The sequence below is a fragment of the Dasypus novemcinctus genome, chromosome 24, assembly GCF_030445035.2.
Source record: "Dasypus novemcinctus isolate mDasNov1 chromosome 24, mDasNov1.1.hap2, whole genome shotgun sequence".
In the NCBI taxonomy this organism is placed as follows: Eukaryota; Metazoa; Chordata; class Mammalia; order Cingulata; family Dasypodidae; genus Dasypus; species Dasypus novemcinctus.
In genome coordinates, this window is record NC_080696.1 from 62,807,822 (window position 1) to 62,834,133 (window position 26,312).

Genomic DNA, 26,312 nt, shown 5'->3' on the forward strand with positions numbered 1-26,312 from the left:
GTCTCACCCATGTGAGAGTTGGGACATACTTATACAAAGATGATTCTCATGTAACATGTAGGAAATGCTTACACTAAAAATGTTCATTGGTTATCTGAAATTCAAATGCAACTGGGAGTCCTGAATTTTTATTTGCTAATTCTGGCACTCCTCTGGAGTACGTTTTCTTCCTTATCCTCATTTGGTGGCAAAACCCCGGAGCCCAAGGGTGGGAAGGGCCCGAGGGAGAAGCTGCTTTCCTGCCCGTTTTGCAAATCTGGAAACCGAGTCCCAGAAAACCAGAGCAGCTTGCTGTTAGCTCATGGCGTCACTGTGGACCTTGAGGTCCTGGACGAGCTGCATGAGTTTTCTTTATCATGAATGAGCACATTTTTTAAGTGTCCCCTCCGCCAGGCACTGGGGCTCGTCATTGACAAGCCTGCCGTGGAGACGAGAATTGGAGTCTCCTTCAGACATGTGAAATAAAGGGTTTGCACAGCCCGAGCCCGGCGCCCCGCCTGCCACTGACATGTGTGGGAAATCACGTGGGCTCTCAAGCCTCGGTTTCCTCCTTGGGGATAATGGTACTTGGCTTGGGGGGTGGCTGCCGGGATTCACGCCAGGCGGGCTGGGGGCGGGAGGAGGGAGGTGCTTACCGCGGGCGGCACTTGAGCGGCGCGCCTGGTGACCTCCGGCTCTTGCCCGCAGGTGTACCGCATCCTGGCCGCCCGGACGATGAGGGATGGAGGCGCCACCTGCCAGGGACCAGCCAGCCCCCACGCCCGGCCCGCCGGGGGCCCCAGGCGGGCAGGCCTCGCCGCGCCTGACTCTGGGCCGGGTCATCCTGCCGCCGGAGCAGGGCCTGGCGCCCGCCGTCTTCCTGAAGGCCCTGCCGATCCCGCTGTACCACACGGTGCCCCCCGGGGGCCTCCAGCCGCGGGCACCCCTGGTGACTGGCAGCGCAGACGGGGCCGGCCTGCCCTTCCTCCTCGGCCCCCTGCTGCAGCCCGAGGGGCCGGGGAAGCCGCCGGCCCCCACGCTGACCGTGAGCATCGTGGGCGCCCTGCCCGTCCTGTCGCCGGGCCTGGGGCCCCCGCTGGGCAGCCCCGGGAAGGCGCGGAACGCGGGGAAGCACCTGTGCCCGCACTGCGGCCGCGACTGCCTGAAGCCCAGCGTCCTGGAGAAGCACGTCCGCTCCCACACCGGGGAGAGGCCCTTCCCGTGCGCCACCTGCGGCATCGCCTTTAAGACGCAGAGCAACCTGTACAAGCACCGGCGCACCCAGACGCACCTCAACAACGTGCGTTTGTCCTCCGGGGCTGGCCCCCTGGAGGAAGGCGACAAGGCCGAAGTGGCGGCTGGGGCCGACCAGGAGGCCCGGGACCAGGGGGTGGGGGACGGCGCCCCGGAGAGACCCCGCTTGCCAGGTGCCCCGGGTGCCGGGCCCCGCCCGCCACCCACCACCCACCTGCCCCTGGTTGCCAGGAGCCCGGACGCGAAGACGGACGCTCCTCCCTGCCCGAGGCCCACATCCGCCGACAGGGAGACACCTCTGGGCTCTCCCCACGGGGCTTGCCCCGGCGCACAGCCGCGGTGGAAGCTGCCGGGACAGAAGTCCCCGACGGCCAGCAAGCCGTGCCCGCTGCAGCGGCAGCAGGCCACCTCCTGGGAGAAGCCCTGGGAGCCCAAGGGGGACGAGGGCCGGCTGAGGAAGTGCGAGAGCACCGACTCGGGCTACCTGTCGCGCTCAGACAGCGCGGAGCAGCCGCCGGCCCCCGCCAGCCCCCTGCACAGCCCGTCTGAGCACCGAGCCGGGCCCGAGGGCGGCCCGGGGTCTGCGGCCGAGCCGGGCCAGCGCGCAGCCACGCTGGCGCTGGAGAAGAAGCAGCTGGAGGAGCGCATCGCCCGGCTCATCTCGCACAACCAGGCCGTGGTGGAGGACCCCCAGCTGGCCACCGTGCGCCCCCGCAAGACCATCCTGTCCCAGCAGGGCAGCCTCGACCTGCCCACGCCCTACACCTACAAGGACTCCTTCCACTTCGACCTGCGGGCGCTGGACCCGGGCCGCGGGAGGCAGGCCACCCTGGGCTCGGCCCGCGCCGCCGGCCTGCTGGGGGACCGGGCGCGGCCCCTCTTCTTCCACTCCGTGCCCACGCAGTTCTCCACCACCGTGGACTGCGGGCCCGTCACCAGGAGCAACTCGCTGCCCCTGGTCGAAGGCACCCGGACGTGGCGGGAGGCGCCGGGTCCCAAGAAGCAGGGGCCTCCGAGCCCCCGGCCCGCCCCTGCCCGCCTGGGCTGCGGCTCGGGGCTCACCTGGGCCGGGGGCCCCAGCACTCACGCCCGGGCCCTGGTCAGGCAGGCCGCCGTGGAGGACCTCCCTGGCGCCCCTGCCGGTGACACCCCGGCTCCGGCCAAGGCCCCGGGCGGAACGGGGGGCGCTGCCGGCGATGCGGAGGCCGGCAAGGGCGGCACGGCGGGCAAGAAGGGCGGCCGGAGGAAGCCGAAGAGGTTCTCCCAGGAGAAGTGGCAGGTGTACGGGGACGAGACGTTCAAGAGAATCTACCAGAAAATGAAAGCCAGCCACCACGGGGGCAAGAAGGGGAGGGAGGCCAGAGCGAGCGGAGCGACGGAGCCGGGCCCGTGGCCACGGGCAGAGGCGGCACAGGGCGCAGCCGAGCCCGGGGACGCCGGCGCCCCTGTCCGCGGAGGCGCCACCTGCCCTCCTGCAGCCGCCTCAGTCGGGGCCCAGCCGGGCCCTTGGGGAAGAGAGGTGGCCCACGAGATCCCCTCGGCCACTGAGCCTCCCCAGCAGAAGGAGCCAGTGGCCAGGGTAGGGGGCAGCGACCCGCCCAGGCTGAGCAGGGCTGCCTCGTTGCCCCCCAGCAGCTGCAGGGATGCCCCCTGCTTGGGCAGCAAGAGCCCTTCGCACCCTCCAGGTGGGAGGCCGGAGCCGGGAGGCCAGCTGGCCAGGGGAGTGGTGCTGCCCGACCCCGCAGGAGGAGGCACCCCCGGCGAGGGCGGCGAGGAGGAGGCCTCTCAGTGGGCGCAGAGCACCCTGACACGGCCCGGCCGCGGCTCTGGGACACCCCAGCCCATGGAGGACAAGCTCCCCTCGGAGAGGAAGAAGCTGAAGGTGGAGGGGCTGAGCAGCCAGGAGAACGCGGAGCCTCCCGGGGCAGGAGGCGGGAGGGGAGAGACCCCAGGGGGCCCTGCGCAGCCCGCCGCCCCTCCGCCCCGGCGCCGGGACAGGGTCCCCCCGCTAGAGCCCCAGGGTGCGGACGTGGAGCACTGTGTCGGGGGATGCAGCCTCCAGAGACCTCACCCCGAGGCCCCGGATGGAAGCAGCACCCAGCCGCGGGCTCCCGGCCCCCCGGCTCAGGCAGATGCCTTCTCCCCGAAGTACCTGCTCAGGTTACCCCAGAGAGAGGCCCACCCACCGCTGCCAGGGCCCCGGCCGGGCCAGGAGCCTCTCTGCAAGCAAGCGTGGCCCGAGGAACTGGCCCCCTTCGCGGGGCCGGGGCTGGGGGCGCCCCTCTCTCCCAGCGCGGCCGCGGGCCGGACCCCAAGTGAGGCGGACAGTGTCGTGGAGGCTTCTGGCTGGTCCAGGCCGTGGGATGGGATCCAAGGGACCCAGGCAGCGCGAGGGAGTGGGGCCAGCACCCCAGCAGCCGGGGGGTCACGAGGCACGGCCGTGGGGGCCCTCACGGGGACGGCCGCCTTCACGCACCCCCCCGCGCGTGACTCTGTCAAGGCCCCGGACTCGGAGGGGGACGTGTCGCCTGGGGAGGTCGTGAAGCCCTGGCCCCCCAAGTGGGAGCTGCAGGGGCCGCCCGAGAAAGCCAGGAGGGACCCAACACCGGGGCCCCTGGTCGGGCTGGCCGCAGGGTACCCCCTCCAGCCGGGCTCCTTCCTCTGGGCCGTGGCCCAGCCCCAGGGTCCCCCCCGGGTCCAACCCCAGCTGGCTTCGCCTCTGCGCTTGGGGACCCCTCAGAACTGTGGGGCCGAGGGCCCCTTCCCCTCGCTGAAGGCCGAGCCCCGGCTGACGTGGTGCTGCTTGGGCTGCAGCAGCCCTGTTCCCGCGGAGCGGGAGGGGGCCTCGCGCCTGCACCCCGCTGCTGGCAGCTGCCCGGGCCGGGCACCGGACGCCAGGCCCCTGAGCAAAGCAGTGCCAGGAGGGCGGATCAGGACAAGCCTGGGGGACGGAGGGCCAGCCCAGCTGTGGAAGGTAATGCCCAGCTTTGCCCCGGGCCCTGGGGGGCGGGTAGGGGTGGGGTGCTGAGAGCTGAGCTTGGAGGGATTTGTAATGAGGGAGAGAAAACGTGGGAGTCCCTGGTGGCATCTGCAGCCCATTAATAACGCTTTCCCACCCTGCACCCAAGGCGGATTTGGGCTGCCAAGTGTGGAACAGGATAGAATAAAGACAAGAAAGGAAAACAAAACAAAGACATCATGGAAAAATAAATTTCAGAGCAGAGAATGATTATATCGGAGATTCTGGGTAAGGTATTTGTCATAATTAGACTCAAAATTTTACTCTGAGCTTCCTAGTAACAAAGGCAAAAAGTGAAATGTAACAGCACCCGTGAGAGCAGTCTGGGTAATCTAAGATCATAAAGTAGAGACTGATGTTGAAAGAGAGATTCCCAGGCCAAAAACAACAAAAAAATTCATCTTTTGAAAGGAGAGAGTCCTTGTCCAGGGACTACGGAGAAATAATTAATACAATTTGACCAGATCTACTTTGTAAGTTCTTGGGAATAGGTGAAAAGGGATATGGTGGATGTGCAAGGGAGTTCACACTTGGTGATTAGAGGAGAAGCTTCTAGTTCCGTTTTGAGAGTGAGTGCAAGCATCTGGGTTTTAGAGTTGAGGGCATGGCCGTGCTTGGGGGTAGGGGTCCCAGAATCTCAGTTCTAGTTTACCCCTCTAGGGTCTGGAGTCAGGAACCGAGCAGGCTACCACCTCTTTTCCCGGGTAGGGCCTGGGGTGGTGGCAGCACTTCTGCACCCTGAGAGCGGCAGAGTAATAAATGCATTGGTCCTAGAGGGGGGGCTGCAGAGGCCAGCGAAGCTCCCCTTCCTCCAACGGGCAATCAGACACGGGGGCTTCTGGGTAGGGGGAGTGGGCCAAGGGCCGGGTCTTCCCCAGCTCTCCAGTTAACACCAGAGGTCTGGGCTTCCCTCCCTGGGGCCAGTCCAGGAAGGTGCCAGAATGCTCTGTCTGGGAACACCCTGCAGCTGCCTGGTCAGGGGCTCTCGCAGGGTCAGGCCATCTGGCGATGCAGCCTTTCCGTGCCTCGGTTTCTCCAGACGGGCGCCTGTCTGGGAAGAGAGGGCACCCCTGGGCTGTCCCACCCTGAGGGCTTTGAGCAGTGTGATGCCAACGTGCCTGCTGTTTTCAGCTCTCCTGCCCAATCGCTCCAGGGATGACGCCCCAGGACCGGGTGTCCGAACCAGAGTGGAAGAAGGGGGCGCACCGCCGGAGGCCGAGGACGTCCCGGGGGAGCAGCAAGCAGAAAAAGCGCAGGATCGGCCCCAAAAGGTAAGGCGCGCAGCCACCTCCGTCGTTGCCACACGTGTCCACGGGTTCAGGAGCCGCCAACTGCGACTTCCCTAAACGCCCACGAGCGTCACCGGGGCTGCACCGTGCTCCAGAGAATGGGCTCCCCGCTGTAAGAGCAGGGGGCTCGTGGCTGAAGGACGGCGTTTGTTTCCCCCTCGGTTCTCCGGGGAAGGCCCCGCCCGCTGGGAGTCCTTCAGCGGTGCCTCCGTCAAGGCCCCGCATCCAGCAAATATTTGAAATAACTGGATTGAAAATCCATCCATCCAATTTAAGCTCTGAAGAGAGAGGGCGTTAATTATTTACAGCTTTTATTGCTTTTTTAATTATGCAAGCAATGTCTGTCCTTTGCAGAAAAATTAGAAATTACAGATGAGCAAAGAGAAGACAATAAAACCTCCCGGTAATCGTAGCACTTGGAGATAATCACCGTGCGCAGTGAGAGGCAAGCCTTTCCAGGCTTCTGGGAGACGGGCAGGCACAAATCCACCCACAGAAAGCAGGACGTGAGGATTTTAATACTGTTGCATCGTGTAGCTCTTTGTCTTGCTCCTTTGCTCAAAGCCATACAAAGTTAAAAAGCAGATTCTTTAACCCTCGTTTTCTGCTCCCACTTGAAGCTTTCCAGTCTTATTTTCTTTGTGCCCCCAGACCCTCAGTGCTTTCTTACATTCCCACCCCCCATCTCGGCTCCCAACATCCCCTTACCCCTTGTGGGACACCTTTCCCCGTCTCCCCCTACTCTGAATATTTTGCCCAAAGCCCTCCGTTTCTTCCAGAACCAGCAAATCCCTAGCTCTTCCCTGAGGCTGCTCACAGCGGGGGGCGCTGGAGGTGGCACCTGTGCCTCTGAAGCCCCCACTGGGTGTGCATCCGGGACAGACCTCCTAGCTTCTTGCCTTGTGCTGGGCGCTGTACCAGGTGTGGTGACATGTCCGTGGCCACCTGAGACCCCACAATTGACTCTGAGGTAGATGTCATCGTGAGCCCCATTTTCCTCCCAAGGAAATGGAGAGAGTGGTCAGGTGACTTCCCCAAGGACAGATTTGAGCCAGCCAATCTGACCCCAGAGGCTGTGTGCCAGCCGCCGGTTTACCCCAGGGCCTCCCAGTCTGGGATGGGCACGGGAGTCACCTGGAATTCTCTTGTTGCTGAGCTGGATTCAGCAGACGTGGCAGGAGCAAGTAGGGGCTTAGGGCCAGCATTTCGAGCACACTCCCCGGTGATGCTGGTCCAGGGAGCCTGCCTGGAGGAGGAGGATCCTGGCGCCCAGGCCCCATCCTGCCCTTCCCCTTGTCTTGCTTTTGGGGGCACGTGCTTGGTTTATAGGGTCCCTCAGGGCTCTGGAGGCAGAAGCCCGACTCAGTGGAGCCTGAACCAAAAAAGGAAGCAGGCTGGGGTGTCCGCACCTCACCTGTCAGTCCCAACCCAAACCGCCGGGCCCGGGAGAACTTGGGTGCTGTTCTCAGATGAAGGGGAAATGGGCACCTGCCAAAGAAGAGCTGTCCATGGGGCTCTGGGGGCTTGGGGACATTGGGATGTGTCTTCTGCTCCCTTGAGCAGCTCATGCATCGATGGACACGGAGAAAGCGCTCAACAGCCGATGAGCCTGCAGGCTTCAGGCATCGGTCAGGGTCGCGGAAGATGCCAGAAGAGCGAGGGGGGTGGGCCACCTTCTTAACAGCTCTCACCTTCCCGGGGCTTCACCTCGATGAATTCAACAAGCGTTCCTTGTGCACCTGCTCTGTGCCGGGTGCCCACCTGTGGAAGGAGTCAGGGTTGCTTTCCAAACCCGGTGGTGCGCGGCAAGGCCGGGGACATCCCTCCAGGAGGCCTGCAAACCAGCCAGCCGCTCTTGGGCCGAACGGAGCGCAGAGAAGTGCCTCCTCGGGCCTGCGCGGTGTGTAAGAGGCTTTGCGCTTCGTACTACCGGGTGGAGAAGCGTCCCCAGCAATTCACGCTCACCAGAACCTTGGACAAGGACCTTATTTGGATATAGGTCCTTTATAGACGTAATTCGTTAAGATGAGGTCATCCTGCACTAGGTGGGCCCTGAACCCAGGAACTGGTGTCCTCGGGGACAAACATGCAGGGAGGTGCAGTGGGTGCTGGAGGCAGAGCTGGGAGTGGGCAGCCACGGGCCCAGGGGCCGCCAGGAGCTTTTAGAGGCAGGAGCCTCCCGGGAGACTTCCGTGAGTGCGGCCCTGCCCACACCCGAGTCGGACCTCCGGCCTCCAGAGCCAGGAGTGAAGACATTTCTGCTTGGTGACGCCTCCGCCTGGAAACTTTGTTCTGGCAGCCCCAGGAACGGAACACAAGCCCCTTCCCCCAGGCAGGGGGGGCTCCCCCCGGCCCCAGGAGGTGCTTGGATCAGAGGCGGAAGAAATCTGAGCCACTCGAAGGTGCATCAGATGCCACCCTGCCGTCCAGGGAGAAGCAAGCTCCTCCCCTGCTGTGGCCTGAGCCACCGGGCAGGCCGTGGCGGGCAGCTCCGGGGCCGAGCAGCCTTGGCTGATGGCCGGCCGGGAGGTGGGGACTGCAGCCCTATCACAGCAAAGAAATGAATTCTGCCAACAGCCAGGAAGGAGGACCTTGACCTTCAGAAAGGAATGCCACCTGGCAACACTGTGATTCGAGCCTTGGGAGACCCTGAGCAGAGGGCCCAGTGGAGCTGAGCCTGAGCCCCATAGAAACCGGGGATAACCTGCGGGTGCTGCTGTGAGCCGCTCAGTGAGTGATGGTTTGTCATGCAGCGTAGAGAACGAGTACAGGCAGGTAACCCCAGGATACCCATTTTACAGCCTGGAGAAGGGAGGCCACTCAGCTCTCCAGAGCTGAGCTTCATACCAGGCTCTGGGCCCCAGGGCTGGCCCTGGAGGTTCTCTGAGGATTCCACGAGGTCAGGCTGTGAAGCCCTTCACCTGCTGGTGAAGTCTCTGTCATTGTCGTTTCTTATTTGTGTGTCTAAAAGCTGTGCCGCTAGTCCATTGTCTGGAATGGGAAAGTGAGGTTCAGAGAGGGGGACGGGCTCCAGTGAGGTCACATAGCAAACCCAAATCTGGGCATTTGTCCCCGGCCACAAAACTGCTGTTTCTGAAGCAGATTGTTTTTTTTTGCAGCTTTCATGTCTGCAAGAAGGAGGGGCTTTGGTGGCCCTAGGAACCGCTTTCTAGTGATTGCTGCTCAGACCCAGGCTGCGTGGGTGGCTCCCGGGAGGGTCCAAACCTCCGCAGTGGGCCTGCCAGCAGGAGGCTGAGTTTACAGGACCCGCTGCCCCACCCAGGCCAGGCACCGGGTTGCCGGGAGGGAGGGCGGGCTTCCCCAGAGGCCTGTTCCTCGTCCTGAACCGGGCGCAACTCCAATTTCTTTCTTTCAACAACTTCTAACCTTTGGACCCTATTTCAGGAAGTGATTTCTTGTTTACGAGACCATCAGATCCTCAGGAACGTTTTCTGAGGTGGAGATTTTTATTAGCGGTCATCTAGATAAGGAAACTGTCCTTCCCAGAGCTCGCTTAAATGGTGCCCTGTTTTCCGTGCTGCGTAACGAGTGACCTCACGGTGGCTTAAAACAATACCCATTGATGATCTCCTGCTTTCTGGGGGTCAGAAGTCCAGGCAGGGCCTAGCTGGGCTCTCTGCTGCTCAGGGCCTCAGGCCGTAGTCCAGGCGGGGGGCCTGGCTGCGCCGACCTTCAGGGCTCAGCCGGGGAAGCGGCTGCTTCCAGCTCCCCCGCGCTGCTGGCAGAGCTCGGTGTGGCAGCATGCTTCTTCAAAGCCAGCCAAGGAGTCCGTTCTCTGCCGCGTCCGCGCTCTCCAGTGGGCTCTCCAGCCCTGATTTAAAGGGCTCCCCTGACGAGGTCAGGCCCACCAGGACAATCTCCCTTTTGATTCGTGACTTTAGACAACATCAGCAAAATGCCTTTACCTTTGCCGTATTCTTTCGGTTAGAAGCACATTATCTGTCCCCCGTTCCACCCACACTCAAGGGGAAGGGATGACACGAGGAGGTTTGGGTGTTGCCACAATAGGGTGTGTCACAAAGGCCTTGGCACGCTCTCCCGGCTGAAGGGGGGCTTGACTCAGGCTTTTTGGGCTCCGTGGTTTCCGTCCTCACCCTCCTGGTGAGCAGTTGCTGGGACTTGAGTTTCAGTGGCTGGGACACAACTTCTCCTGGAGAAGTGGATGTGGGGGACTAGGTCTGTAAAGGAAGGATTCTCTGAAAAGGCAAATGTCTTATTAAGCCACTAGTTCTATAGCTTTGATGGCAAAGATTTGGTAAGGGAGACTGTCAATTTGTTTTGCCCACAGGCCCCCGACTTAATCAGCCTCCTGGGAGTGGAGTGCCGTGGCTAGGGTTGAGGAGAGGTGGGCTTAGCAGGCGTCCTCGCCGCGGCCTGAGGCCCGCAGTCAGGAAAATGCCGAAAGGTGACTCCTGCAGGAGGCCGGGCTTGGAGCACCTTTTCTCTCTCATCTTTTTCTCTAAAAAGTTTCAACAAATAGGAACGTTTTGTCCTATTTGCTTCTGAGCCTTCGAAAAATGAAAGATAAAGTAGTACAGATAATGATGTCGTTTCCTTTGCCCCTCCCCCCGTCCTCTTCAGGAGTGACCTCGATTGTGTGTTTGGTGTGAATTATGTCGATCCACGCTTCCACACTTCCAATGATACATACTGGGAAGGGGATGTGGCTCAAGCAGTTGGGTTCCCGTCTACCATATAGCAGGTCCAGGGTTTGATACCCAGGCCTCCTGGTGAAGGCAAGCTGGCTCGTGTGGTGAGCTGGCCCACACGGAGAGCTGCCCCATGTAGGAGCGCTGCCGTGCGAGAGTGCTGCCCTGCCCAGGAGTGCTGTCACATGCAGGAGTGCTGCCCCATACAGGAGTGCTGCCCCGCCCGGGAGTGCTGCCCTGCATGGGAGTGCTGGCCTATGCGGAGAGCTGACATGGTAAAATGACACAACAAAAAGAGATACAGAGGAGAGACAATAAGATATGCAGCAGACCAGGGAGCTGAGGTGGCGCAAGAGAATGATCACCTCTTTTCTATTCTGGAAGGTCCCAGGATCGGTTGCCAGAGCTACCTAATGAGAATAAAAGCAGATACAGAAAAACACTACAGCAAATGCACACAGAGAGCAGACAGTGGGGGGGCGGGTGGGAATAAAGAAACCTTTTTAAAAAAGATGCATACTATTGTTTTGCATCTTTAAAAATGTATGTAAATACCATACTGACTATCATCCTTAAATTTGTTTTTTTAAACCCAGCGTTATGTTTTAGATGATCTGGCAATGTTGGTACTTGTAAGCCAAATTCTTCCATCTCGTAACTGTAGACTGTTCCCTCCTTTCAGTAGGCCACATTTTATTTTCTGTTCCTCTGATTATGGAAATTTTAAGTTGTTTCAAATTTTTTGCTACCATGGCAGTGGGCATTCTTTATATTTGCCTCCTTAAGCATAGTGCAAGAGGTTTTCTAAGAAATCTACCTAAAATGGAATTGCTGGGTTATAAGGTAATCGCATTTTCACCTCTGCTGGTTATTACCAGGTGCTCTCTGGGAGGCTGCATCAGGGAACATTTCTTCCAGATCCTCATTAATATGTACTATTGTCAGAGTTTTAAGGATTTGCCCACTCAATGACTATAATTTGTAGCATTTTCTATCCTAGATTTATATAGTCAGTGCCTGTTATATATATTGGAAATATATTTTTGCTGTCTATTATTTCTTTTCAAGCCATTTATTTATTTTTTGAATGTCAGAACTTCCTTCTAGGTTTCTTTACTTGTACCTAAATCTCAAGTAGATTCTTTAGAATTTCTTTACAGAGGACGGCCCTCTCAGTTTTTATGAGTCTGAAAAATGTATTTACATCATGCAGTGTTTTTGCTGGGACTATAATTCTGGGGATAGAATTTTGGGTTGACAGTTATTTTCCTCACAGCACACCAAAGCTGTTATTCCACTATCCTTTGACTTCCATTCTGGGATGGAGAAAACAGCTCTTAGCGCACTTATCTGTCCTCTGAAGGCTTATTGTCTCGAGCTACTTTTAAGATCTTCTTTTAATCTTTGGTGTTCCCTGGTTTTACTTGGATGTATAAGGGCATGTGCTTCCTTTTATTTATTCCACTAAGAATTCTCTGAACTTCCATGATCTATGGATTGATATCTATCTGGAAAACTCTCAGCTGTCCTTCTTCGAATGTTATTGCTGCCCCATCCTCTCTCCTGTCTTTCTGAAACCCTGAAATAATGTATGTTAAACCTTCTTATTCCATATTTTGTGTCTCTTAACCTCCCTTTATTTTCAGTAACTTTGTGCTATAATGTGGATACTTTGTTCAGATATATCTCTAATATTTTACTAATTCTATTGATGTACTGAGTTTTTATTTATTTTTTAATAATAAATTTTTTTAAAAGATACATAAATCGCAAAAAATGTTACATTAAAAAATATAAGAGGTTCTCACATACCCCACTTCCCACCCCCCACTCCTCCCACAAGAACAACTTCTTTCATCAGTGTGGCCCATTCATTACATTTGGTGAATACATTCTGGAGCACTGTTGCACTGCATGGATTAGAGTTTACATTGTACACTCTTACCCAGTACATTCAGTGGGTTCTGGCAGGATATATAATGTTTTTTTTTATAAACAGCTTGATTGACATATAATTGACTTTGAATGAAGTTCACATATTTAAAGTGTATGATTTGCTACATTTTGACATGTATATACATCTGTGAACCCAACTGCACAATTAAGGTAATGAACATCTCCTGTCACCCCCAGTGTTTCCATGTGTCTCTTATGATCCATCTCTACCGGCCTCTGCCATCCTCCATGCCCATATAACCACTCATACACTTTCTGCCACTATAGATTGTTTTCCATTTTCTCAAATTTTATAGAAATTGAATCCTATGACATCTGCTCTTTTTTTACCAGGCTTCTTTCAATCAGCACGAATATTTTGAGATTCAGCTGTGTTGTTGTGTGTAACAATAGTTCATTCCATTTTATTTCTGAATAGTATGCCATTGGATGGATATATCAATTTATCGATACATTCACTTGTTGGTGGACATTTGGTTAATTTCTGGTTTTGGACTGTTACAAATAAAATTACTGTGAACATTCAGGTACAAATGTTTGTATAAGCAAATGCTTTGATTTCTCTTGGGTGAATACCCAGAAGTGGCTGGCTGGCTCACGTGGTAGATACAGGATTAACATTTTAAGAAGCTGCCAAACTGTTTTCCAAGTGGTGGTATCATTTTATATTTCCACTAGCAGTGTATAAGAGTTCTACTTGCTCTGTATCCTTGCCAGTACTTGGTCCAGTCATTTTAAATTTTGGTCATCTTAATAGATGCATAGTGGTAACTTGTAATTTTCATTTTCATTTCCCTATGATATTGAGCATCTTTTCATTTCTATATTTGCCACTCACATGTCTTCTTTAATGAAGTGTCTTTTCAAATCTTTTGCCCATTTTAAAAAATTGATAGTTTGTTTTCTTATTATTGAATGTTGAGAGTTCTTTATATATTCTGGCTACAAGTCCTTTATCAGATATGTGATTTGCAAATATTTTTTTCCTGTCTGTAGTTTGTCTCTTTATTCTCTTACCAGCATCTTTGAGTGTAGAAGCTTTTAACTTTGATGAGGTCTAATTTATCAATTTCTTTTCTTTTGTGGATTGTGCTTTCAGTGTCATAACTAAAATGTCCTTGTCTACCCCATGACCAGAAGATTTTTCTCCTAAGTTTTCTTCCAAAGTTTTATACTTTTAGGTTTTACATTTAGGCCTATGATCCACTTTCACTTAATTTTTATATATGGTATGATGTATGGATTTAAATTCTTATTTTTTGCATTGGAATATTTCATTGTTCCAGCACCATTTGTTGGAAAGACTATCCTTTCTCCCCTGAATTTCCTTGGAACTTTTGTCAAAGATCAATTGACTATATATGTTTGGTCTATTTCTGGGTTCTTTATTTTATTCCACTGATGTATTCCTCTATTTGATGCCAATTCCACACTGTCTTGATTGCTTTAGTTTCATAGTAAGTCTTCAAGTCTTCTTGAGGTTAAGCCCTCAAACTTCATTCTCTTTTCCAAGCTGTCCTGGCCATTCTGCACCCTTTGAATTTCCTTATGAATTTTAGAGACAAGGTCTCAATTTCTACAGAAAACTCTTTTGGAATTTTTACTGCCATTGCATTGAATGTACAGATCAATTTGGGGAGAGTAGACATCTCAATAAGATTGAGTCTTCTGACCCAGGAACATGGCTTATCCCTCTATTTAGGACTTCTTTAAGTTTTCTCAGCAATGTTTTTGTAGTTGTCAGTGTACAGGTCTTGCATGTCCCTCAACAGGTTTATCTATACCATGTATTTTGGATGGTATGGTACTATTTCTAAAACTTCAATTTTTGATTGGTGCTAGTATATAGAAATAAAATTGATTCTGTATATTAACTTGTATACTGAGATCTTGCTAAATGCACTTATAACTTCTAGTAGCTTTTTTTGTTGATGCCATAGGATTTTCGGCACAGATGATCATACTGTCTGCAAATGCAAATGGTTTTATTTCTTCCTTTCCATCCTAGATGCCTTTTATTTCTCTTTCTTGCCTTATCGTACTGGCTAGAGTTGCCAGTACTGTGTTGAATAGTCGTGGCAAGAGCAGGAATCCTTGCCTTGTTCCTGAGGTTGGGTGGGAGGCAGCTGTCCTTCACTATTAGGCTTCAGGTTCACTGTAAGTTGTTGGAAGATACCTTTTATCAGATCTCTTCTATTCCCAGTGTGCTGAGAAGCCGTAATCAGGAATGGAGGTTGGATTTTAATAAATTTTTTTTCAGCATGATCATATGGGTTTTCGTTTTTTGTTTGTTAAAACAATAAATTACATGGATTGATTTTTTTAATGTAACGCAAACCTTGCATTCCTGGTTAAGCTCTACTTAATCATGATGTAATAAATATTATTAGACAAAATGTATACTCTTAGAATAAAATATATCTTTTAATATAGTTATATTCAATTTGCCAAAATTGTTAATCATTTATATAAATACATGCTAATGAGAGATATTGGTCTATAGTTTTCTTTCCTTGTGATGTCTGTTTCTGGTTTTAGTGTCAGAGTAATTTTGGCCCCATAGAAGGAATTGGGAAATACTCCCATCCCTTCAATTATCTGGAAAAACTGGTGTTGTATTAGTATTATTTCTGCCTTGAATATTTGGTAGTAATCACCAGTGAAGCTACCTGGGCCCAAGATTTTCTTTGTGGGAGTGTTTTAAACTACAAATTCAATTTCTTTGGAAAGTACAAAGCTATTCAGTTTATCTATTTCTTCTCAAATGAGCATTGGTAGTTTGTGTTTTTCAAGAAATTTGTCAATTCCATCTAAGTCACAGAATATATTGCTTGAGTTGTTCATAATATTTCCTTATTATCCTTTTAATATGTTTAGACTTTGTAGTGATGTCACCTCTCTCATATCTGATATTGGTCTGGCTAGCTAGAAGTATATCCATTGTTTTGATCTTCTCAAAGAATCAGCTTTTTGTTTAATTGATAATTGATTCTTTTCAACTGGTTTTTAGTTTTCTATATCGTTGATTTCTGCCTTGATCTTTAGTGTTTCTTTTCTTCTGTTCACTTTGGGTATTATCAGCTCTTCTTTTTCTACTTTCCTAAAGGTAGAAGCTGAAGTAATTGATTTGAGACTTTCTTCTTTTTTAATACAGACATATAGTGGTTTAATTTCACCTCTAAGTACTGCTTCAACTGCATCTCACAAATTTTAATAGTTGTATATTCATATTCATTCAGTTCAAGATATTGCTTTCCAATTTTTATTATTTCTTCTGTGATTATGGTTTATTTAGAATTGTGCTATTGGTTTCCAAATATTTGTGGCTTTTCTAGATATCTTTCTGTTATTGATTTCTAATTTAATTCAATTTTTCTTAATCATTCTTGGATATTTTAACTTTCATTGCGACTTCTTTTATTGTTCCACATATAGTTTATCCTGGTAAATATTTCATTTGAAAAAAATGTGCATTCTGCTGTTATTGGTTAAAGTATTCTATAAATGTGAAGTAGATCTAAGTGACTGCTAGAATTGTTCAAGTTTTCTATGTCCTTATTGACTTTCTGTTCACTTATTTTATTATTTTTTTATTTTTTAAAGATTTATTTTTTTAAATTTATTTCTCTCCTGCCTTCCCCACCCCAGTTATCTGCTCTTTGTGTCCATTCTCTGTGTGTTCTTCTGTGTCTGCTTGTATTCTTGTCAGTGGCACCTGGAATCTGTGTCTCGTTTTGTTGCATCATCTTGCTGCATCAGCTCTCGTGTGTGTGGCGCCACTCCTGGGCAGGCTGCACTTTTTTTGTGTGTTGGGTGGGTCTCCTTCTGGGGCACATTCCTTGAGCGTGGGGTTCTCCTATGCGGGAGACACCCCTGCTTGGCACAGCACTCCTCGCACGCATCAGCACTGCGCGTGGGCCAGCTCATCACACGGGTCAGGAGGCCGTGGGCTTGAACCTTGAACCTCCTATGTGGTAGACTGACACCCTATCCACTGGGCCAACTCTGATTCCCTTAATTATTGAAAGTACTGAAATCCCCCTCTATAATTATGTTCTATATTTCCTTGAGTTCTATCAGTTTTTGCTTTATGTATGTTGAAGTTCTGCTATTAGGTGCGTGGATGTTTAGAATTCTTATGTGTCTTGATGAATTGACCCCTTTGAAATGATCCGTGTTATCCCTGGTAATAGTCTTTGCTCTGAAATCTACTTTGTCTGATATTAACATAGACACTCTGGTAGACTTCTTTTTTTTTGAAGATTTATTTTATTTTTCTCCCCTCCCCACCCCCTCCCTTCTGCTCTTTTGTGTCCATTTGCTGTGTGTTCTTCTGTGTCTGCTTGTGTTCTTGGTGGCACCAGGAATCTGTGTCTCTTTTTGTTGTATCATCTTGCTGCATCAGCTCTCTGTGTGTGTGGTGCCACTCCTGGGTGGGCTGTGCTTTTTTCATGTGGGGTGACTCTCCTTGCAGGGTGCACTCCTTGCACATGGGGCTCCACTACACAGGGGACACCCCTGCATGGCATGGCACTCCTTGCGCACGGCAGCACTGTGCATGGGCCAGCTCACCATATGGGCCAGGAGGCCCTGGGTTCAAACCCTGGACCTCCTATATGGTAGGCAGATGCTCTATCAGTCGAACCACATCTGCTTCCCATGGTAGACTTTTTATATTATTATTATGGTTATCATGGTATATCTTCCATTCTTGTTCTTTGAATCTATTTGTGTCTTTATATTTAAATTGCAGTGGTTCCCCTCTAGGCAATTGATCGTTGGGTCTCATTTTTTTTAATGCAATATGACAATCTCTGCAATTTAATTGGCATGTTTAGACCATTTACATTTAATGTGGCTATGAATATGATTAGGTTTAAATCTACCATCTTGCTTTTTGTATTTTCATTTCTCCTCTCTGTCCTTCTTTTCCTCTTTTCACTTCAGTGTTCGGCTTTATACTTCAAGATTTCTGATTTCACTTGTTCTTGACTTTTAAATATTTCTTAAAATCTAATCAAGACATAAATACATTTAAACATAAGGTTTAAAAATTTACATTTTAACCCACATTTTTTTTCTTGTAAGAGTATGGTGGTTGTCAATTAGGGTATCTTGTCCACTGTTGTGTGGGAAATGGAATTCTCAGGTTTTTAGTCTTGTTTATGATTCTTTTGTCATTAAGAGGGTGTATTTTTTTTGGCCCTTTTTTCCTAAACAAATCAATTTTATTGATACATATTAATAAAGCATACACTTCATCCAAAGTGTACAAACAATGGTATTTGGTATGAACACATAGTTGTGCATTCATCACTTCAATCATTATTAGAGCATTTCATTATTTCAACAGTAATAAGCAGAAATTGACAAACAAGAAAATTCTTCACTTCTCAATCTCTCTATGCTTCCCCTACTGTACATAGCTCCTGTTTCTGGCTATTCTTGCACATTTATTTTTTTAGCAATTTTATGGAGATATATTCACATACCATATGATCTATCCAAAGTGTATAATCAATGGCTTTTACTATTATTACAGTGTTGTGCATTCTCCACCACAAAAGTTTTTAGAACAATTTCATTATTCCAAAAAGAAAAATTCCATACCCTTTAGCAGTCAAAGAGCTTGTATATTTTGATGTAGTCAAATGTAGTGTCTTTTCCTTCAGGATTATTACTTTTAGTCTTATCTAAGAAATTTGTCCTTACTCTCAATCTCCCAAGGTCACAAATATGTTCTGCTATGTTTTCTTCTTCTGTGAACATAAGATATATATTCTTGGGACTCGGTGTAGCTCAGTGGTTGAGCACCAGCTTCCCACATATGAGGTCCCAGGCTCAGTCCCCAGGACTGGTACCTCCAAAAAAATAATGTATATATGTTCTTTTTTTAAAAATTATTTTTTATTGTCTTTTTTTTTTTTTAAGGATAAATAGATCACACAAAATGTTACGTTAAAAAACACAAGAGAACAATTAAAACTACAGCTGGGGGGGTACTGGGTTCCTGGCCGGGGGTGCACTGTCATGGTTCCTAGGGGAGCAGCGGCAGTCCCCCAGGTGCAGCGGCAAGGACCGAGAAGGAATGAGGGTCCAACAGTGAGCCCCTGATACTAATGACTACGCTTGTGAGCCTATATGCCTGAAATAAGAACAAGGCCTAGAGCAGCACTGGCCTGGGAATTTCCTCCTGACAGCCTTCATGTTACTCAAATGTGGCCAGTCTTGAAGCCAAACTCAGCATGTAAATGCAATGCCTTCCCCCTAGCGTGGGACATGACACCCGGGGATGAGCCTCCCTGGCACCGAGGGATCACTATCAACTACCAACTGATGATGCAACTGGAAAATGACCTTGAATTGAAGGTTCGATGCGGATCAGCAGAATATCCCTGTCTACATATAATAACATGACTTTAAAATGCTGTTTGACCTAATGTAAGGGGGAAAAGGAAAGGAGAAATGAGTTTATATGGCTACGAGTCTCTAAAAAAGAGTCTGGAGGCTGTCAGAAGGACTGCGCTTATGCACAACTGAGCAGAGTCTAAGAGACAGATAAAGTAGATACAATCCCCAGGTATTGGTTCCTTGGAGGGCTAAAGAGACCCACGGGTTCTATGGTCATGGCAGAAGGGGTTCACTGCCATGTCAGATGGCCCTTCTTGGAGCTGGTGTTTCTGTGTGATGAAACTGGACCCAGATGGGATCTCTTTTCATAAGACTTTCATGCTACTTTACTGGAATTGTAGTTGGTGTTGGGGTTTAAGATATAATTAGGGGATTTGAATCTCTGGACTGACAATATGATAGCCAGGCCCTGAGCCTCAACAGACTCCAGCTCCTACAATCGGATTTATTGGACTCACCTCACTCAGCTAAGATGGAGTTGAAGAAGGACAACCACCACACCATGGAGCCTAGAGAGCCTACAACTGAAAGCAGGAGGATTGCACCCAGTATCCATGTGGAATCTGAGCCTCCTCTTGACATAGAGGTGCAACAGACACAACCAATCCAAGGTCCACAGAGAAAAGGTGGCATTGGAGTGGGAAAAGAGGACATGGTGGCTGATGGGTATGGGGAATGGCAGGAAGAGATGAGATGTGGAGGTGCCTTTGGGACTTGGAGTTGCCCTGGATGGTGCTTCAGGGGCAATCACCGGACATTGTAAATCCACCCAGGGCCCACTGGATGGAATGGGGGAGAGTATGGGCCATGATGTGGACCATTGACCATGAGGTGCAGAGATGCCCAGAGATGTACTTACCAAATGCAATGGATGTGTCATGATGATGGGAGTGAATGTTGCTGGGGGGGAGGGAGTGGTGGGGTGGGGGTGGTGGGGTTGAATGGGACCTCATATGTTTTTTTAATGTAATATTTTTACAAAATAAAAAAAAAAACACTTCTATTGATGATAAAGCTCAGTGAATAGTGTTAAATAACCTGATATTTTCACATTTCACTTGCATGAAATGGTCTATGGCATAGAACAAAATCCTCAGTGCCTGAGCAGAGAAGTAATACCTAATATCTTACCAGAAAATGTTAATTTAATTATGAGCAAAAGTAATTCCCTTTCTGTCAGTATTAAAACATCACCATCTCTAGATGTTTGTGAATTGCATAAGCAAGGTTTATAGCTCAGGTAACTATTGCTAAAATGTCCCTGGCCAAGAATCTAATCTATTGTATCTAGTAATTTTAAATGACCACAAAGATTGGATTGTAAACCCCAAATATATTTTAAAAGAATGAAAATATATTTTAAAAATAAATAACATAACAAATTAAAAAAACAAAACAAAACAAAACAAAGCACAAGAGGTTCCCACATACCCTACTCCCCACCCCCCCCACCCCCGCTCCTCCCACATCAACATCCCCTTTCATCATTAAGTCACATTCTTTCCATTTGGTGAATACACACCCTGGGGCACTGCCACACGGCACCAACCATAGTTTACATTGTTGTTCACACTCCCCCTGTCCATCCAGTGGGTTATATATATATTCTTATATGAATATATATACACATACTTATGTATGTGTGTGTAAATAAGGATTTATTTTTATTTCATCCATATAGAAAACTATGGCCCACTGCCTAGCTGTGCCTTTTGACCTGTTTTTATATGGCCCCACAAGGTAGGCATGGTTTTTACATTCTTAAAATGTTGTAGCAAAAAAGAATGGCAAAGAATATATGACAGGATTTGTATTTGGCCCGCTGAGTCTAAAGTATTTATTAACTGGGCCTTTCCATAAAAGTTTGCAGGCCCCTGGATTAATGCATTTTCCCCATTTATTTGTTGTATTTTGACTTCCTATTTATACTTGGGATTTATTCTAGGGCTCTCCATCCTGTTCCATTTGTCTGTTTTTGGCCACTCCAAATACCAGCCTGTAATGGAAATGGCTGCTGTCATTAATGAAACTACATGTGTTAAAGAGAGGGACTAGAAAATGCAGGATCCATTTTCAGAGTGGAAATGGAAAAACAGAGAAAATTCATACTTGGAGGCCTAATTGCCCTGACATTAACTAGAAGCAGAGTGATCGAGAGGGCTTGCAAAATAGTCTCCGCCGTGCCCAAAGCAAGCACTGGGCCGTGGAATTGGATTTTATTGATTAATTTGTAACTGTGTACACTGCTGTAGGAAGCATGAGACAGCCAGAGACATGTTCTAGGAAGAGACGGATAAACGGAGCAGTGGATCGTGAAGTTCCAGGTGAATCAAAATGAGCGAGGAGGAGAGCGGAGGTTATGGGGCGGGAGGGCGCTCCGTGAAGCCCAGACACGCTTTAGTCACTGAAGGGGAGAGCAGAGAGGGAGGAACCGGAAAACAGGCCGTAATTCTATTAACGGGTAGCGATTTTACCTCACAAAGTGCTTGTTTATCTGTCTGATGTATGTGCTGCGCACCTAAGTTACAACGCAATTTACTTCCTCAGTGAAGCGAAGCGAGGACGCGCGTTGACGGCAGCGGGCCTGGGTTCCCGCGGCCGCCGCCCCGCGTAGCTGACGCGCTTTGTTCCAGTAGCTTCGATGCAGGGCCCACCACGCCTCAGCACCCCACTTCCTATTTCTCTTTGCTTTGTTAGTGTGTGCGGGATGAGGAAACAGAGAGACCTTATCTGCCCGCCCTCGTGTGTCTTCCCCCGGAAGGCGCGCGCAGGGGCCTCCCGGCGGCCCTCTCTCCCCGCCCGCCATCTTGGCGGGTAGCGGCGGCCGTGGCTGCGCGGGGAGGGCGCGGTCGGCGGGGCCAGGCGGCCCGCGGGGTCCGGCCAGCGTCAGGGCGGGTGGCCAGGCCTCGCCCCGCCGCCCTCACGAGCCGCCGCCGGACTCGGGTCCACCGCCAAGGCCCTGATGCCGGGACCTGGGCCACACGCCCCTCTCGGAGGTCTCGGAGCAGAGACGCCTTCCCAGCGCGTCTTCTTTGCCGGAGCTACTCCAGCGGGAAGGTTTTTCTTTTCCTGGTTGAACTTCCACGAGGCCTACCCATAAAGCTGCGCTGACCTCACGTCAGTGTGATGATGTAATGGAGTAATTTAAGGAAGACCTACGGGGAGGAAGCCGGAGAGGACAGAGCGGGCAGCTAGTTGGAAAAAAAAGTCAGTCATGACCCAGGCCAGCTGAGAGCAGCCTCTTCCATGGATGTGCCTGGGCAGATCTTAAACACGAAGCCTTGAGTGAAAATCCAGCGGGGAAAAGAATGAGCGCCGTGGCCCCGTGACGGGCGGCAGGGCGCCATGCGCATTTAGAAGAGAAGGGGCACCTTTAAGGATGTTTCTTAGACAGGCTCAAGTGAGGGTCTGGGGGGAAGCACGGGGTTGGAGTGGGGCGAGAAGAAGGGGCAACCCTCCAACTGCGTGTCTGAGGTGGGGTTCCCAGAGGCAGAGCCTGAGAAGGGGGTTCACTTGCAGGTGATCTGTGGGGGAGAGGGATTGGGGTGCAGACCAGGTTTGGGGAGATGCTGAGCAAAAGTGATGGCAGGGAGCTGCTCAGGGGTGAAAGGGCTGGGCCGTGACACCCTAAAACTGTCAGTCAGTGGCTAAGGGACCCTCTAGGGGTGTACCCCCACCGGCATCTCCAGGCAAGGTTCTCCCGGCAGCCAAGGGCAGACGTCTTGAGAAAGGGCTGCCATTAGAAGCCAGCGCCCCGGCACTGGCCACGGGGTGCAGCGGTGAAGTCGTGGGGATGGGGCACCCTCAGCTCGTCACGTGGGCTGGTGACGGCGACGCGCCCGCGGCCTCCACCCGCCCCGGGAATCACGTTCTGAGTGTAATGCTGCTTCAGGAGGGACTGCCTGCAAAATGTTCTGGGCGAAGCCCGGAGAGAAAGGAGCAGACCCTGCCTGTGTCGAAGCAAAATGCCGTTTTGAAGCCGGTGTCAGGGACCATGTGGGCTCTGCCCACAGGGCCCAAATGCCAGCCTAGCGGGAGCCGGGCCCAGGTTGCTCCCAAGCGCGCCCCTCGTTATTTCGATTGAGTGGATTCTGTCACTTGTTCTTTTTCCCAAAGCAAAGCCTCCCTGCAGTTCACACTGTGCCGTTTTCAGCACTTGAAAGTGGTGGCAGCTCCTTGCTGACTTGGGGACAAAGTGACTCATGGCACAGAGTCCCCCTTGTGTGGCCCCCCCTTTCTCCCTTTGTCCCAGCACTTGGAAATCACACACTGCCCGGGCCCAGCAGGGGCCCCAGCCCGCTTGAGGGCTCTTATCAGCGGAAGCACTGCCCAGCCTTCTCCACCCTGTCCTGAAAGCTCTTTGGGGTACCTGTGGCCTTCACAAGCAGGGCCCCCTGGGGTGGGACAGCCCCTGCCCAAGTTGGGGAGGCACCTGCACAGGTGAGAGAGGAGCCTCTCCTCAAGAGCTTGGACTCCGGAGCTCGCTGCTGCTGGCAGGAAATAGCGGCTGCCCAGGAGGCTGCTGAGTAATGCGGGCCTCATTTAAAATTCCACGAGCTGCCCTGGTGATTAGGAGCCCGAGGCTGGCTCTTGGCGGTGGCTGAGACAAATGAGAAAGGAGAGTGTCCACGCAGGTAGCCTCTCCTTCCTCCCCAGCCGGCTGGTTCTGAAGTGCTTCGTAAGAGCAGAATTCTTCTAAACTGAGGCTTGTAAATGAAGGGAATCCTTGTGGCTGACCATGCAAATCAAAGCCGTGCAGAGATGTTTTGGCCTCGGATGGGAGCCCCTAGCAAATGGGGGCAGAGCCCAGGATCACACATTCTGTGGGTTTTGAGGAGAGTCCCAGCTGCTCTGAGCCTCAGTCCTCTCGCCTGCAAAATGGGGGTGCTAGACTAGATGGCTGCTCTGCTTTGGGGTGCACAGTCCTACCAGTAACAAAATCTGAGTTTGCACCCTAATAAACACATATTCGTTCATTTACAAATTATCCACGTGCCCCACTGCTGATGTACACCACGCATGACAAAGTGTACTTAACAACAGAAATCAGAAAGTCCAGATGAAAATAAACATACATGGAAGTTCCAGTGTTTTCTTCTTCCCCCTTTGTCTTGTCCTCCCCCTAGAGTGCAAATATCCCACAAAGGCCTGGGGGATCAAGATGGAAAGGGGCAGACAGATGCCCCTGCCCTTGAAGAATGTCCTGCAGTGCTGTGCTGTCCAGTATGGTCTCCACTAGCCCCGCGCAGTTATTTAAATTCACTAAAATTTAAGACAACTCAGATACATCCACCGCATTTCAAGTGCTGTGCAGCCACATGGGGCTGCTGGCTTCTGTACTGGGCAGCACAGATGATAGGCCTTCTCCCTCATCATGGCCTGCATACTAAGTAGGCCAGACCATCTGATGCAGGATTTAACGACAGCAGCCAACATTCATTAAGCACCTACTGTGTGCTTAGCAGCTTGGGAAGCATTTATAAGCGCTGTTTCATCTCTGTAACAGGCTCATGACTTAGGGCCTGTTAGCATCTTCACAACGGGGGAGACTGAAGTTTGGGTGGACAGCCCTTGTCCAGAGCTGTCCAGCCAGGTAGAGGTAGAGCTGCATCCTCCCCCAGGAGCCCCACCATGACTCAGACTGGGGAGGGCTGCGCCTTACGATTTTGCCGTGCGTTGGCTCCCGGCAGGTGTTCTCCCAGCTGGGTACTGCCCTGCTCTTCTCTGCCCACAGGTACAGAGGGAGTTTCTTGCAGAGGCGTGGCCAGACGCGAGCTGGCAGACTGCACAGGGTGGTGCCGACCAAGAGCTGCCACCCTCCCAGGCTCGAGAGGCTGGACCCAAGCAGGATCGGCCCGCAGGTGTCTTCTGAAGTGGCAGGTAACGCTGTCCTTGGAGGCGCCTCCTTTGTTGGCCCACACTGGGCCTGGCAGGTACCAGTCTCCCCGCCACGGGCTGGGATGCAGGGCGAGCAGGAGCCAGCCATCCCATGCTCTCAGGGGCTCCAGGCCCAGCAGGGGACTGGTGTGTGCCAGACAGTGACACAGGTGTGGCACCTGTGAGCCCACCAAAGTGCCTTGAAGCTAGCGGCCAGGACCCGGGTGGCATCCCGGGAAGCCATGGCTGCCTCCCAGCCAGCAGGCAGCCTCACGGGCCAGCCTCCACAGCGGCACGGGACACAGGCTCACTCCGGAGAAGAACCTCGGTGCCTCCGTCGTCTCCAGCCTCTGAAAGGGAAGGAGGCTTGGTTTATCCTGCCGCTGTGGGGCTAACTGGGTCAGTGGCAGGTGGGCAGCTGGCAAGGCCACGGACGCCCCGAGTCTATTGCTCACGTGTGGTGCACTTTCTGCCAGGCCTGGAGGCCAATAAAGGAGGAAGTGATGGAGACTCTTTTCCTGGAAAAGGGCTACTTCAAGCTGCCATCACCGGGTAACTGGGCAAATGGCTTAACTTCTCTGGACCTCAGTTTCCCCCTCACTTCCCCCACGCCCCAGTCTTAGCCTTGCTTGCAGGGTCGAGTAGGGAAGTGAGGACATCCCTGAGAAGCTGCAGGACCCCGTCTAGCCAGTGGGGCTGAATTACTGTCCTTCTGTGGCTGACTGACTGACTGGGTGGCCCCGGGGCTGGCCCCGGGGGCAGGCAAATGCCTGAGGTTTTGGCCCTTGGGGACAGTTACGGTAGGGGTGGGGGGCCGGGGTGGGGGCGAGACATCCTCCTGCACCTCTGAGCTGCCCCAGTGCCCCCTGCAGGCAGTGGTGCCTCTGCGCTCCCCCCACTTACCCCATCCCAGCCCCTAAAGCCTCTGGGTGGGCGGGAGGAGGATTCATCTTTTGTTCCTCGGTGAGAAATGGCATTGAGGCAGGCCTTGTCTCTTCAAGCCTGCCGGGCGGATGTGGAATGAAAAGCAAGGCCTTTGTTGCTTTTTTTTGGTCATTATGGTTTTATTTATTTATTTTTTAAATGTTACATTAAAAAAATATGAGGTCCTCCCCATATACCCCCACCCCCCTCACCCCACTCCTCCCACATCAACAACCTCTTTCATCATCGTGGCACATTCATTGCATTTGGTGCATACATTTTGGAGCACTGCTGCACCAGAAGGATAGTGGTTTACATTGTAGTTGACACTCTCCCCCAGTCCACCCAGTGGGCCATGGTAGGACGTGCCATCACCTGCCCCATGGCTCAGCGTGAGGAGCAAGGGAGGTCCTGTGTGTGGCAAGTGCTTTGCAAACTCTAAAGCTGATGACAGATGTTGATTGCCATCATCTACTCGCGAATGCAGATACCTGATGAGTGGGGACGCGTGGCAATGAGTGGTTTTGGTCTTTGGCTGGGGGGGAAGGGGCCCGAGGGGGAGAGTCCATTGGTGAGACCGGGCTTCTTCTGCAGAGGAAATTGGCACACAGAGAGAAGGAAAGAGGCTTTCTGGAATGGGGGCTAGGTGGGCAGAGGTCAAGGGCCAGGACCCCTGGGAGGGCAGGTGGACCCTAGGTAGGCTGGTGAGCAGGTTATGGAAGCTATGGACGGACGAATGTGCATTTGTGTCTCACTTTTGCAATATTTCTTCCCACATCTCCTAACCCTTGGAGGAGACCTTGTAATGTGTTCTTAAATTAAAAAGGCAGCAGCACACCTGGCAATGCAGTATACAAGAATGCATATCATTTGTGCTCTCATTGTTTGCCGACAGTTTTGGTGAGGATGCTATCATAAATTAAGTCATAGGCA

At 51.6% G+C, this 26,312-nt stretch overlaps 1 protein-coding gene across 1 annotated transcript in view; it reads left to right on the forward strand.

The window, feature by feature from the left end:
• The first annotated feature begins 721 nt into the window (after positions 1-721).
• Positions 722-26,312, forward strand: part of ZNF831 (zinc finger protein 831) — a 74,328-nt gene continuing 48,737 nt past the window's right edge. The window contains exons 1-3 of the mRNA XM_004460165.4: positions 722-4,207; positions 5,384-5,523; positions 24,313-24,458. Of these exons, the coding sequence (XP_004460222.1) occupies positions 722-4,207; positions 5,384-5,523; positions 24,313-24,458 (3,772 nt within the window). The remainder of the gene's footprint in view (positions 4,208-5,383; positions 5,524-24,312; positions 24,459-26,312) is intronic.